This window comes from Styela clava, chromosome 13 (genome assembly GCF_964204865.1).
Source record: "Styela clava chromosome 13, kaStyClav1.hap1.2, whole genome shotgun sequence".
NCBI lineage: Eukaryota > Metazoa > Chordata > Ascidiacea > Stolidobranchia > Styelidae > Styela > Styela clava.
Genome location: NC_135262.1, coordinates 10,742,433 through 10,755,903, shown reverse-complemented (window position 1 = coordinate 10,755,903; position 13,471 = coordinate 10,742,433). Strand labels below are relative to the sequence as shown.

At 34.2% G+C, this 13,471-nt stretch overlaps 2 protein-coding genes across 2 annotated transcripts; both read left to right on the top strand.

Moving 5' to 3' along the window:
* Positions 1-22: 22 nt before the first annotated feature.
* Positions 23-7,353, top strand: LOC120333441 (alpha-tocopherol transfer protein-like). Its single transcript, XM_039400870.2, has 7 exons — positions 23-201; positions 518-614; positions 1,045-1,150; positions 1,365-1,456; positions 2,326-2,424; positions 2,809-2,919; positions 3,984-7,353. Exons 1-7 carry the CDS (start codon positions 23-25, stop codon positions 4,140-4,142), a joined length of 843 nt encoding a protein of 280 aa, XP_039256804.2. The 3' UTR covers positions 4,143-7,353.
* An 839-nt stretch (positions 7,354-8,192) lies between these two features.
* On the top strand, positions 8,193-11,223 carry LOC120333442 (alpha-tocopherol transfer protein-like). Its single transcript, XM_039400871.2, has 7 exons — positions 8,193-8,435; positions 8,504-8,600; positions 8,675-8,780; positions 9,026-9,117; positions 9,505-9,603; positions 10,754-10,864; positions 10,935-11,223. The coding sequence occupies exons 1-7, from the start codon at positions 8,260-8,262 to the stop codon at positions 11,091-11,093; spliced, it is 840 nt and encodes a 279-aa protein (XP_039256805.2). The 5' UTR covers positions 8,193-8,259; the 3' UTR covers positions 11,094-11,223.
* Positions 11,224-13,471: the final 2,248 nt, after the last annotated feature.

The window sequence follows — 13,471 nt, the reverse complement described above, 5'->3', positions numbered from 1 at the left end:
TCTCAAAAATAAAACAATAAAAATGTCTGGAAGATATGAATGTAAATTATCACCAGAATTGATGAAAAAAGCTGTTGCGGAATTAAACGAACCTGAAGATAATGATAAGAGATTGGCTGCAATTGATAAGCTGAGAACAAGATTTGAAGAAGAAGATAATGGATTGGAATTAATTCGGTCTGATGATGATTTTTTACTCAGGTATACAGGAGTGGGAAAGTTTGGGTTCTGTTTTTTTTAGGGGGGGTAATTTACTGATCATTACTGTTGCATTGTATATAGGACATGTTCAAGGCGCTTGGGTCTTCTTCAATATATTATGTCTTAAAATAAGTCTGGTTTACTCTGTATGATTCATTTGATTTTCTAACAAAGATATTTTAGAATCACTAAGTTTTTTGTGAAGACTACTTCTCCTTTCTTACCCCCTTTCATGTACCGTACTTAAATCATTATTCATTTGAAGAAATACCAGTCATAGGAACTAAATTTATTTATAAAAAAAAATTTTGTTCAGGTTTCTTAGAGTGAAAAAGTTTGACGAGGATCGAGCCATGGAAACTCTTGTGAACTATCATAAACAGAGAAATGAATGGAAAGAACTTTTTGATTATGTAAGAAATTATACCTACCGTAATAAAAAAAGGATTTTATCATTGAAATATACTATATAATTGAAACTTTTTCCAATAAATATCATATTTTTTCAACAAGTTTGGCACAACATATTATTACTGGGACTGTCAAATTCCACCAGATAGGAAAGTGTAGCTCAATGGGCAATCAGTTTCCAAGATAGTTAAATATTAACTATGGTTCACATGTTGCTTCTTTATTCTGACTTTGGACAAACAGAAAAAATCTGGGGCATACTGGTTGCTACAACTCTAGTGAAAATTTTAAAAGCCATACCAGGATTTAATCAAACTGTTACTTACCGTTTTTTCTGGTACTGAAGTGTGCAAGTAGCTTGCGTTTCCAGGGTTATGTTATGACTATTTTTATATTTATAGTATCAAATATTATTACTTCTATTCAAATTAGGTTGATGACCCTACACCTTTCAAAGACTTGATATCGGCTGGACCATTGCTTCCTTTGAGAAACGGCAGAGCAAAAGATGGTACTTTTGTCATGATTGTGAGACCAGGTGACTTTCTCATCACTTTCAAAACTCTGTTTGAACTACCCTATGAGCAAGATTGTTTGTTATAAGGAAGCCCTCAAATTGATATTGGAAAAAAATAACCTCAATATTGCAATAAGAAATATGTTAAATGTTAGGTGAATGCAGAACATTATTAAATGCTATACTTATGCAGAAGACCAGATCATCTCTTAATAAAATCCTCTTTTATTTTAAGGATATGGTTTTCAGAGCAAGGAAGATATGCTGAAGTTCATTGCTATACTGATTTTATCACTCGATAAATTACTAGAGCAAGAAGAATTCCAGGTACTATTTATCTTACAATCTCGCTCTCAGGAATCTCACAACAATAAAACGAAATAGTGATCAGATCGCTGACTTATCGATCTAGCGGCATGTATCCTTCGATCTGACTCAATAGCGTGGAATTTTTCTCGACGGAAACTTGCGCATTGCACACACACACTCAGCACATGCGCGCTCTCGCCTAAAAAATCTAGCTCATGTGCGTTCTCTCGCTTTGCAAAAATCTAGATCTCTTCATCACTAATTAATTGATAACTCACTAATTATACGACATAATTCATCCAAAATCAATAGGCTTCTGGTCCGAGGTATGATGAATGCACATGCAAAATTTGGAGCAGATTCAACCTCGCTTTCGTGAGATATCGCATGTATCTAACAGACAAACAGACAGACAAACAAACAAATACCTATCAACATACTGACCGATCAAGATCGATAAGTAATAATCCCAAGCAAGTAGCTACTGAAATATAAGACACTTAAAAAATTAAAAGACTTTTAGTTCGGCATTGCTTACTTATTTTATCTCATTTCTACTGAAGGGGTTTGTACCTAAAATCTTCAACCGATATCACCAACCTAGTTAAGTGCTAATGTTTCATGCTTCTTTCGTGATAGGAGGAATTCAGTTGTTAATATATTTTGAACAGGTTGTTTCATTTTATTCATTGTTTGTTCAAGTTTTTTCTACTTTTTTTTAGAGTACACCTTTATGTGCCCACTATTTTACCCAATTTAACACAAAACCTTATGAACACCATGTATATTTTGCTATGGGTTGATTAATGAGCAATTTTGACACTATGACATTGAATAAAAAGCAAAATTGGGCCTGCGTCTTTTTTTAATCTTTGCTATATTTTCAGATTCATGGTATGACTGTAATAGAAGACATGACACACTTCGGACTGACAATGGCATTGCAAATGGCATCTGTGGGCAAAAGGATGCTTCATATTGTTCAGGTTCGAAATGCATTTGAAAGTGGTACTTTGTAGTAAATTGATTTTTGTGTGTTTTTTGCAAAATTTAAGAGGAAAGTCACATTTTTTTTATAATTCACTGTAATGAAATCATATTGAAGATGCTTATTTTCAGATTTCATAATTGAACAAAGTTGCAAAAATCAAGGGATTTATTACCCAAAACATGTTTATCTGATGCCATTACTTATTCTTTCGTATTTGAATTCCCTCATTCGCTCTTAAACTTGAAGTTATATATATAAATGACAATTTTAAATCCTATTTCATCAACGATTAATTTGTGAATTTTGTTTTTTGTAACCATGTATTATTTAAGGTATAGGCTACTATGAAACCTTTTCAACTATATTTTCTACGATACAGGAGGCTATGCCCATCCGAGTTAAAAGCTTAAATATGGTCAATGAAGGTCTTGTGTTCGATACTATATATGCAGTCATCAGTGCTTTCATGAAAGAAAAAATGAAGGAAAGGGTAGGTGATAGAAAGATTGATAAACAATTTGTTGTATCTTTTTAATGCTTTTTTTCTTATATTTTTCTTTAAAGTAAGGTTTGAAATAGTCATGGAGACCAAACTATACTAATGATCTTCGTTATTAATAAAATATTATTGACTATAACGTAATTTCTTACCTTTTTATTTTTCACCTTTTTCTCTGGTGTAGGCTCTTCTAGATGAGTCACCACTGCAACATAATGATCAGTTAAAATTGCTTACCCCTTAACACACTGATAAGATGTGGGACAAGGGGTTAAAGCTTCAGATTTTAACCAGCGATCTGAATTTTGAGTTTAGCATTGTTTACCCTCTTTTTACACACGGGTAAGATGTGGGACAAGGGGTTAAAACTTCAGATTTTAACCAGCGATGTGAATCTTTTTTGAGTTTAGCATTGTTTTCCCCTTTTTACACACTGAATGAGGTGAGGGACAAGGGGTTAAAATTTTAGATGTTAACCAGCCATCGGAATTTTTTGAGTTACGCATTCATTTCTCCCATTTTTACACACTGAATGAAATGGGAGGACAAGGGGTTAAAACTTCAGATTTTAATCAGTGGTCAGAAATTTTCGAGTTTCACATTGATTTTTCCTTTGTTACACATCAAATGAGATCAAGGGGTTAAAACTTCAGTTTTAATAAGCGATCGAAATTTTTTCAAGTCTAGCATTGCTTACTGTTACCCCATTTTTAATACACCAAATAAAATTTAATATAATTTTGGATTTTCCTCTTAATTATTATTAATTACCAGTGTTGGATAAAACTCCTTGAAATCGAGAGTCAAGGCGATCTCTGAGTTAACACTCACTTTCAATTTAGATGGGTCATGTCACTAAGGGTCTTTGACAATTGGTGAATCCGTTCTAACTAGAGTCGAGTCAATGAATAGAGACCCCAACACTGCAAATTTCATTCATATATTAGTTAAAGCAGTTAATATTAATAGTTAGTTAATAGTTAATATGATCAAGTCTTCATATCGGCTTTCTTCTCTCCTGGGATAAATATGTAAATCCTATTCCTTTTACTTAGCTGATGCTTCATGGATCAAACTTCAAAACTCTCCACGATAAAATCGATCCGGCATATCTACCATTCTTTCTTGGTGGAACAGGACCAGATCTGAATACAGACTGGTGGACAAATGAAATTCTGTCATCTTGTGGAACTGGAGAGGACACAGCTTTGTAATTTGATCAATTGCTGTAGATCAGGCGTGTGCAACATGCCGGCCCGTGGGCCAAAACCAGACCCACCGAGCCATTGAGTGTGGCCCTAGTCAACGCTCAGATTTTTCTGAATTATATCTTTCGCCGCTTTGCCCGGCGTCTTTTTTACTGTAAAGCTGAGTGATAGCTCTTTTTTAGCCTTTCTCACGGCGTTGTATAAATGGAAAAACTACGGTAATTTTTTGTGTGGCCCAGGGATATGTCTGAAGTTGATTACATGGCCCACCGACATAAAAATGTTGCACATCCCTGGTGTAGATCCATCAATTGTATAAATAATTGGTATTTGTGCGATATTATCTCCGTAATATGTTTACCGGTACTTATCGTAATTTCACGCAGCTATTCGGGTAAGTGAAGCTAGTTACTTCAAAATCAGAATCTTGACAGTTCATTATGGACTTTTTTGGAATTTTTTATTGAATTTTTTTCTTTTGCTAAGATTGTGGGTTTGGATTAGGAAATGGGTGCTCCAGAAGTATGCGCACCAAGATGTCGCACAGCCTGAATCCTAACCGGTACATACATACTATGTTCAGGTGGTGCGCCATCTTGGTGCGCATACTTCTGGAGGTCCAGGAAATGAGTGGTTTGGAAGTTGTGCTTTTTTAAAATAGGTCTGTATTCATGCTAGGATATATCTCAAGATTTAAAATTTACTTATTGTTTGGTTATTTTTATAAGCAATTGGAATTTTGCACAATGTTTCCGTTCCGTTTTCTGTTTAGAATTGAATCTATAGTAGTCTTGCACAATAAATATTCACCTGCTGTTTCCTATTTGAATATGCAACTGTCGAACTTCGATGGAAAAATCGATTTTGTTTCTGCTGTGACCATACTTCCTTTACTGATCCCTGTCCTGACCAAATTCCTTATGAAATAATTAAACAAATTGTGTTTCACTGTTATATTTTCTAATTTCTTCAAATTAAAGCCATAAGTTTTTTTGTTCATTTATCATTCTATCCAATTATTTTAAAATTGAATCTGATAATATAATCTGGAGCAGTGGTTCTCAAACTTTTTAAGCCGCGTCTTCACACCCCGTTATAAAATTGTCTTCGCCCCCTATGTGGGCCGTGCCCCACCGTTTGAATACCACTGATCTATAGTTTTTCATAATATTAGCAATCCGGTTCATGCATCTGAAACGAATATCTTGTTCAACTAATTCTCATACCTGACATGGTAGCCAGATAAGATGCTCTGGTTAGGTCATATAATTAAGTCATTGTATCAGCTTACCTGTCTACATGGATAAATATGAAATTGCTATCCTATCAGCAACTTAAATCTGTTGAAATAGGCTTCAAATATGGTACATCCTATTATAAGTTCGCTAATATCAGTTTGATTGAACCTTTTATGTTCTGAAGTATGAATTACTGTGTATCACTTTTCTTTATATAAACCTCATTTTCTTTTGCACCTCTTAGATTTATTTGCCAAATTTAGCGATTGAGTTCCTGGCATAAAACATTTGTAAATTTATTTTTATTTTGAAAGAATAATGCAAATCATGTTTTTCATCCAAATGTGTTCCAGGCTTAATTTTTTAATTAATTTTTATGGTCAAGTTCACCAAAGATTTAAATTTATTGAGCCATTTCAATATAATAATACATATATGTGTTCGCTATAGGGCTTTATAATAACTGTGATGTCGAATTCATATGCAACAAATGAAAAAAAAAAAAGTAAACTTGGAAAAGGCATAGAGTTACTGTAACAGATTTTATTTTTATTTTCTCCCATTATCTAATTCTTTTGTAAACTCTGAGCAGTGGTTTTCAACATCGGTTCCATCAGAACAGTCCAGGGGTCCCACAAGTACCCATTAGGATGCGAGAGTATAGATTAGTATATGTATATTGTTTTAATATAGTCAAATATCTATTATGTTTGCCACTATCATTAAACTTGCGAAATATCATTTCAACTTGCCAGTATCAAGTTTGAATTATTCTATTCAGACAATTAAACTATTGTGCAGGGGTTCCTCGATTCTCTGGAATGTTTAATTGGGAACCATCAGAAAGGTTGTAAACCACTGCATCAAAGCATTCACACGTATTTATTCGTATATTGTAGCACAATTACCGGTAGATAAAATAATATTCCCAGTAGACTGAGTACTTAGTAGAGTTTATTATATTAATATTATGTACCAATATAGCACATTTTTTTATTTACCTATGTAACTACCTGTATAACCTTATTTTTTTTGTTTCACTTTCCCTGTGATGGAAATGTCTTCCAGAACCAGGGCTGTGATAACCGGACGAGAGGCCATAGTGTGCCCTATGATTAAGTCGTATTTTCGGCTTTCTCCACTACCGGGATAAATATGTAAATCCTATCCTTAATATAAGTTGAAAAAAATTTTGTCTCCTGAATCTGGTTAAGAAAAATTTCAACCCGTCTCCTAAATATGAGTGGTAAAAATTTTCCAAGGCCAATGAAATAAAACCTTTTGTCTTGTCTTCTTAAACACTGTTGTCTTCTTATATTTCCACTGGAAGTCTAAAACTCCGGACTCCAGGGAATTGTGAATATTCTAACTCCAAATAGTTTGGAAATGCAACCCTGACTACCGTGAAAATCTCTACAGCTCCATTTAATATTATTAGACTGTTTTCTGTATGGTACATTGCAACATTGATGACAGCTTCATCAACTAAAATCTACCGGTACCTTATGTATTTTTTCTATAGTTGTTAAAATTTTAGAAATGCCAAAATTGATTTTTTCTTATTTTCAATGTTCAGGCTTTATCTATTATAATGAAATAGTGTGGTTGGCAAGCATGAAATATTGATAAAATTTAATAATTTAAGCATTTTCCTTTTTTAATGTTCCGTTCAATTCGTTTTGAAATAATCATTATTTGAATTTTTGATTTAGTTTAAGATAAACTATGATTGTTTAATACTATTTTTCACCGTAATTGTCATGAAATCTGGGATCCTGCGATAATTATGCTTCCTTTTCGAAATCTATTAGTATTTTTTTTTCAAATCTAGCATATACAATTATTACAAATTTATTTTTGCTCCACTGTTTGAACTTCTTGAAGATGCAAACAAGTCTATTTGCAGAAGACCTGATTGTTTCAGCTTGCTTTAGGCCTAGAATTGCATCATTTATCTGAATAAAAAAGCTTGCACTTCGTGAAGTCGTTGGCTATACAATAAGACTTTTTGATCGAGGTGTTCAAGTACCGACATGTTAATTTATCAAGCTAGCTAGCTTTCTATCAAAGATGCATTGGTTAATTTGTGCAATCGAAGATTAAGAGATAATAGTTAGCTTTCTATCAAAGATGCATTGGTTAATTTGTGCAATCGAAGATTAAGAGATAATAGTTAGCTTTTTATCAAAGATGCATTGGTTAATTTGTGCAATCGAAGATTAAGAGATAATAATAATTCGAGGCTGATAAAGTCGTAAGCACACCGTCAATGCATGAGACGCTGAGAATGTGAAAACGAGCAATGAAGCAAATTCTAGTGGAACTGTCACGTTAATTTTAGAGTCTTGGCAGGTAGTTCTGTGAGCATGTATCTTTCCTGAAGTCGTGTCGGTGATCGTCACGCGACACTATAATTCAATACGGACGCAGTTAAATTTGTCATCTTTGCTCCTATCAGAGATTTGTATATTCAACCACTCAAGGAACAAGTCATGGGTAGGGTCAGAATGTCGTTGACAAAAAAATTGCTTCAATAAAAAAAATTCACCTCGACCATTGGCGGGAAGAAAAAAAACAAGATGGCGGCGATTCGAAATTTTGCTTTGAACCGATTCGAATATTTTACAATTCGATGCGAATATTTGATTCGAAATGCCCGGCCCTAGTCATATGGTTCGGAGACATCATAAACCTGAAAACTTTATCCAATTTGTTTGGTACACTTGCCTGAGAAAGCAGGCATCCTAATCTGCCATGGCAATTCCATCGCATCAGCAAGGGTTGTAGTTCTACACAGCGAACTGGATTTTTTCCATGTCTAATTTTCTTAATCTTTCAGAATATTTTATACGGTTATATAGTTCAAAAAATAGAAGAAATAAATCATGAAAAGATATGAATGTAAGTTATCTCCAGAAACGCTGAAAAAGGCAATTGATGAATTGAATGAACCTGAAGATAATACAGAAAGATTGGCTGCAATCGATAAATTGAGAGCAAGATTTCAAAAAGAAAATGATGGATCTGAATTGATTCGTTCTGACGATGCTTTTCTCTTGAGGTAACTATGTAGTTTTTAAATAATAAAAATTAACTGAATTCGCGATTTTAATACAATCTTTATTTCAGATTTCTTCGAGTTAGAAAATTTAACGAAGACAGAGCATTGACGACACTCGTGAATTACCACAAGCATAGAACAGAATGGAAGGAGTTATACGATCTGGTAGGCTATGATATATCATAGTGCAAATAACAAGTCAGAAAATGTTTCAAATGTAATTTTTATTATATTCTCAGGTCGACAATCCAAAAGACTGTGAACGTCTTATGTCTGCTGGTCCACTCCTGCCTTTAAATGATGCCAGAGCAAAGGATGGAACTTTTGTTTTTGTCGGACGACCAGGTATTTTTGAAAAAAAATATGATTTAATGCAAATGAATTAGACTGTTAGACTCCACTGGTGCTATTAGGAGTAGCCAGATGTAGTACCACAACGTAACAGAACATAGCACAACCATTTGAATCACTCACAGTTCCTTAAATTAAATATTTAAAGTAAACGATATCGTTCTTGTGAGAGTTTATTTGTGCAATTTACTCAGACTCAACACGTTTACCTTATCACACTTTATATATATACGCTTCAGGCCTTGGATTCGTTGAGGGTGACGACATGTTCAAATTTCTTGCAATTATACTATTATCGGTTGAGAAGCAATTGGAAAAAGAAGAATTTCAAGTGAGTCAAAAAAAAATTTCCGTTTTCCATTGTCATTCGAATTTAATAGACTGGATGGATATGGTAAAATTGATATGGAATACAATTAGACAATTTATCCCCAAATACGTTCTTTCTATACCGGTAACATAAATAAAAGTGCCTTCATAGACAAGAAACAAAATAATTGCAATGAACGAAAATTGTAAGATATATTGTCCAAACATTATGTCATATTTTGGCACAAATAATACATCTAGAAAAAAATCACAAAATACTGAAATAGTAAGTTGGTAATCTGGATCATCCCAAATGAGTTTATCAGTGCTTCCATTCATTAATTTTCTGTTCAATCATTCTTATTTTAAGAGGAAAAGAAACAAATAAAAATACAAGTATAATTTTCAGATATATGGCGTGACTATCATCGACGACATGTCAAATATGGGTTTACAAACAGCAATGCAGCTGGCGTCGTATGCAAAACGCTTTTCCAGCATAATGCGTGTGGGTAAACATGTTCATTATTCTATTATACACTAATTGCTGCAAAGAATTCTCTCTAAAGCAAACCTCTCACTCAAATTAAAGAAGACTAACCTTGAAAAAAGGTTGCGGAGGGCACTGAAACTTGAAGATGTTCAAGTGAATACGCCTATTTTTAAACAATATTTTCTGAGGACGCATGATAATAATGATTCCATAGTTATATCTAAAATATTATAAGTACAACTATGATGATTCGTTTTAAATTTTACTTCTAAATTTTGCGTTGAAGCTCAATTTTGATTCAAATTGCAATACCATGGACTGTGTTTAGGGCGCTCCTGAAGTGTGTGCACCAAGATGGCGCACAACCTGAACCCTAATCTGGTACACATGCTATCTTCAGGTTGTGCGCCATCTCGATGCACATACTTCTGAAGGTCCGTGTTCAGTACTTACAACATGAAGGCATAAAGTAATTAATAGAATATTTTTCATCGCATTAGAAATAGACAATCTATGAAAACAACGTATAATTTCAAGCCAAGAATGAAGCCATGAAACTGTTTATAGGTAACCGTCGATAACAATGATGAGGCGTAGCCATAATTTATGTAGTGATAGCTATGAAAACAATCAATTACGTATATATATAATAATATCAAAAGAGCGATGCTCAACTATGATGACAAGAAAACCAAAACAAAGTAGTACGGGTATGCAATCTGTCACAGCGCACTACCGGTAACCCAGTAGTGGGATTCAGCCGGTTGGCACCGGTTCTATAGAACCGTCTCACGGAATTTTATGAGATCAGCGAACCGGTTAGCATTACATGACTTTTTGTAACAGAACCGCCTGAAAATATGACATTTGTATGATGGAACCGGCTGACAAAAATTTTGAATCCCACCACTGCGGTAACCGGTACCGCAGTTTCACGACTTCGCCCGACCACTAACGCGAAAGCGGAACCGCCACAAGGAGAAAAAGATGAGGAACAACAACATAATAACAAAACGATCAATATGTACATTCGTGTCCAAAAATGATCCATATGTACTTTTCGTGTCCAATAAGTATGAAACATGCAAAGAAATGAGTTTGTTTAGTTGGTTTCAGATTGTATACTAGCTATGGCAATCAACGTTAAACACTTCTTTTTTTACAGGAGGCTATGCCTGTACGAATAAAAAGTTTTAACTTCATTAACGAGGCACTGGTGTTTGACATTCTGTGGACTGTCATAAGCACCTTCATGGGAGAGAAACTAAAGAACAGGGTATGTGTTTTTGTAGCAATATATATTCATAGAATACACACGTAAAATGAATTTTCCAATGTTTGTTTAGTTGACAGTTCATGGATCGAACGTCAAAACACTGCATGACAAAGTTGACCCTGTTCATCTACCATTTTTTCTTGGTGGGAGCGGACCAGACCTAAATGCTGATTGGTGGACAAAAGAGGTTCTTTCCACTGTTGGATCTGGAGAAGACACTTCACTCTGAGATTTTCTAAATGTGCATTTTGAAAAAAGTGATTGATGTGCTAACTAGTTTGAGTGCAATCCTATAATATTAATCACAAAATATGTAATTATTGTTACTGCTATACTTAATAAAATAAATAATTGAATGACGTAAACTGCTTATACTAGGCTTCTTTCGCATAATATGTATTTGTGGCAACATAGACCTTGTCGACATTCCATGACTTGACGGCAACAGCAAACTTCCCAAGTATATTTTGATCTGACCTTATAGTCAAGGCGCTTCAGATACCAATTCATTTTCTTGGTTAAGACAAGTTCGTTACTCACAGACAGAGACAAGAAAAAAATACTAGTTTTACTAGTGAAGGAAGGCCGCGCGCGGGGAGCCAAATTTGGTTATGCGGCACTGACACTGAATTCTTATACGGCACTCATCATTAGCCTCAATCTTCCGACAGAAACCAAATTGCGTACTTCGATCGCTTGACAACACTGCGACTATTCGAATCAGACCAAGAGTTTAAGTAGGTACAAATTCAGATAACTACTTTTCATATCTTGCTTTCTAGATGAATTTTACCTTGAATAAGGCTTCGTACAAACTATGTAAGTAGTTATTTTGCTGTATTTTGAGAACAAGAGAGCAATGCTTAAATATATGGACACAAAGACCAAAGCGAAGCAGTTGTCTACCTTACCTTTTACAGTATCGGTACCGCCAAAAAACTTCCTACATTCGCGTAGCAGGAGAATTTGTTATTAATTTAGATTAGGTAATAAAAATCTTCTTATGAAAGGTGGTATAGGCCACTCAAATATACTAATCATTACCAAACTCCTCATTGCAGAATCTGCAGGCATTTAGGTATTTTTACTGATTTCAACAATCACATATGGGTATTGTGTATGGTTCCCGTACATTTGAACCCACGACAATTGCACCTGCATACAATTGCACCTTTGGATTTTTTTTTTGTTTTGCGGATATTTGAACCCATATATACTAACCCTAACCCATGGGTTTCAGCACCCGCATATAGACTGAATCCGCGGATATACACATGGGTTTAAATGTACGGTCACCATTGTGTATAACGCGGCGCCCCGAGCGGGAGCAATACCGATACCTTCAAGAATAATATGGATTTACGGGTATGTACTATGTAGATGTTTGTCTGTGCCCAATTTAGAATGAAAATCTCTCGTAGTAGGAATTGATAAAAAACGTTACTTTCACTCGAAACCCTCTAAATCCGATATCTCTAGCAATGTCGTAACAAAAGTCTAATTGATGTTGCTTTAAGTTTCGCAAGCTCTTCTTTCTGCCACTAGGGGGGATATAGCCTACGTATTGAAACACTGCTATGGCGGGAGTGATATTATGTCATGGACGTTGGTCACACATCAAATCTAATAATCCCCATATTAGTTACGTATATATATGGTTGGTTAGACGATTTGAAAACCATTTATCTGTAATTACTAATTCTCCGAATGAAGCGATGCCAATAAAAGTTAACAATGGTATTAATTTGACAAGTAGAAAACAATCTTCAGCAACTGCAAAGTATTTCAAGATTTACAATAATTCTCTATCTATCCAATCTGGCAATTTTCGAAATTCTGATGTATAACATCGCAAACGAAACTTTACAGAGATTAGCCAGCATTGCACTCGGCGCACTTCGTGATTAAATAGCCTTATCATTACTTAATTAATTAGCTTATAATCAATCAATGGAGATGTTTAGCAATTGCGGCTTCAAAGTAAAAGGCGAGGTTGGGGAGAGCGGTTATGTAAACAGAAATGGTGCCATTGTCCGTTTGATAATAAGACAGGATAACATAGACAGATTAAATGAAAATCTAGTAGCATGATAGGTTTTTGAATTTTCTGTCTAATTTTTTGAAACCTTCTCTTTTTCCATGCTAATATAAAATAATTAATTATATATGTACATAAAAATGCTATATTCATGACGAAATATGGACAATCTTCAATACAAACGGATATATGACGAAAAATGGATTATCATCACTGGGTTTGATATGTATTAATAATTGTTTATCCAACTGTTTTAATTTTCCTCAATTACCGTGATTGGAACGCAATACATGCAATTGGTTTCCAAAAACAAAAAAAAATAAAATTATATAAAACAAAAACTGAAAATTTAATTGGCTTCAAAAACATAATTAAATAATTCCATATTGACTCTGGAATTGAATTTGGCAAAAAAAAAAAAAAAAAAAAAAAAATAATAAGACAGGGGAGGAAATATTAATCATCAAGTGAGTGAGCTCACCAACCAGAGGGCATTATGAAAAATACATATATTTCTCGCGCTGTATATCATCTTTTTGACATTATTTAGTGTTGGTTATAATAGATGG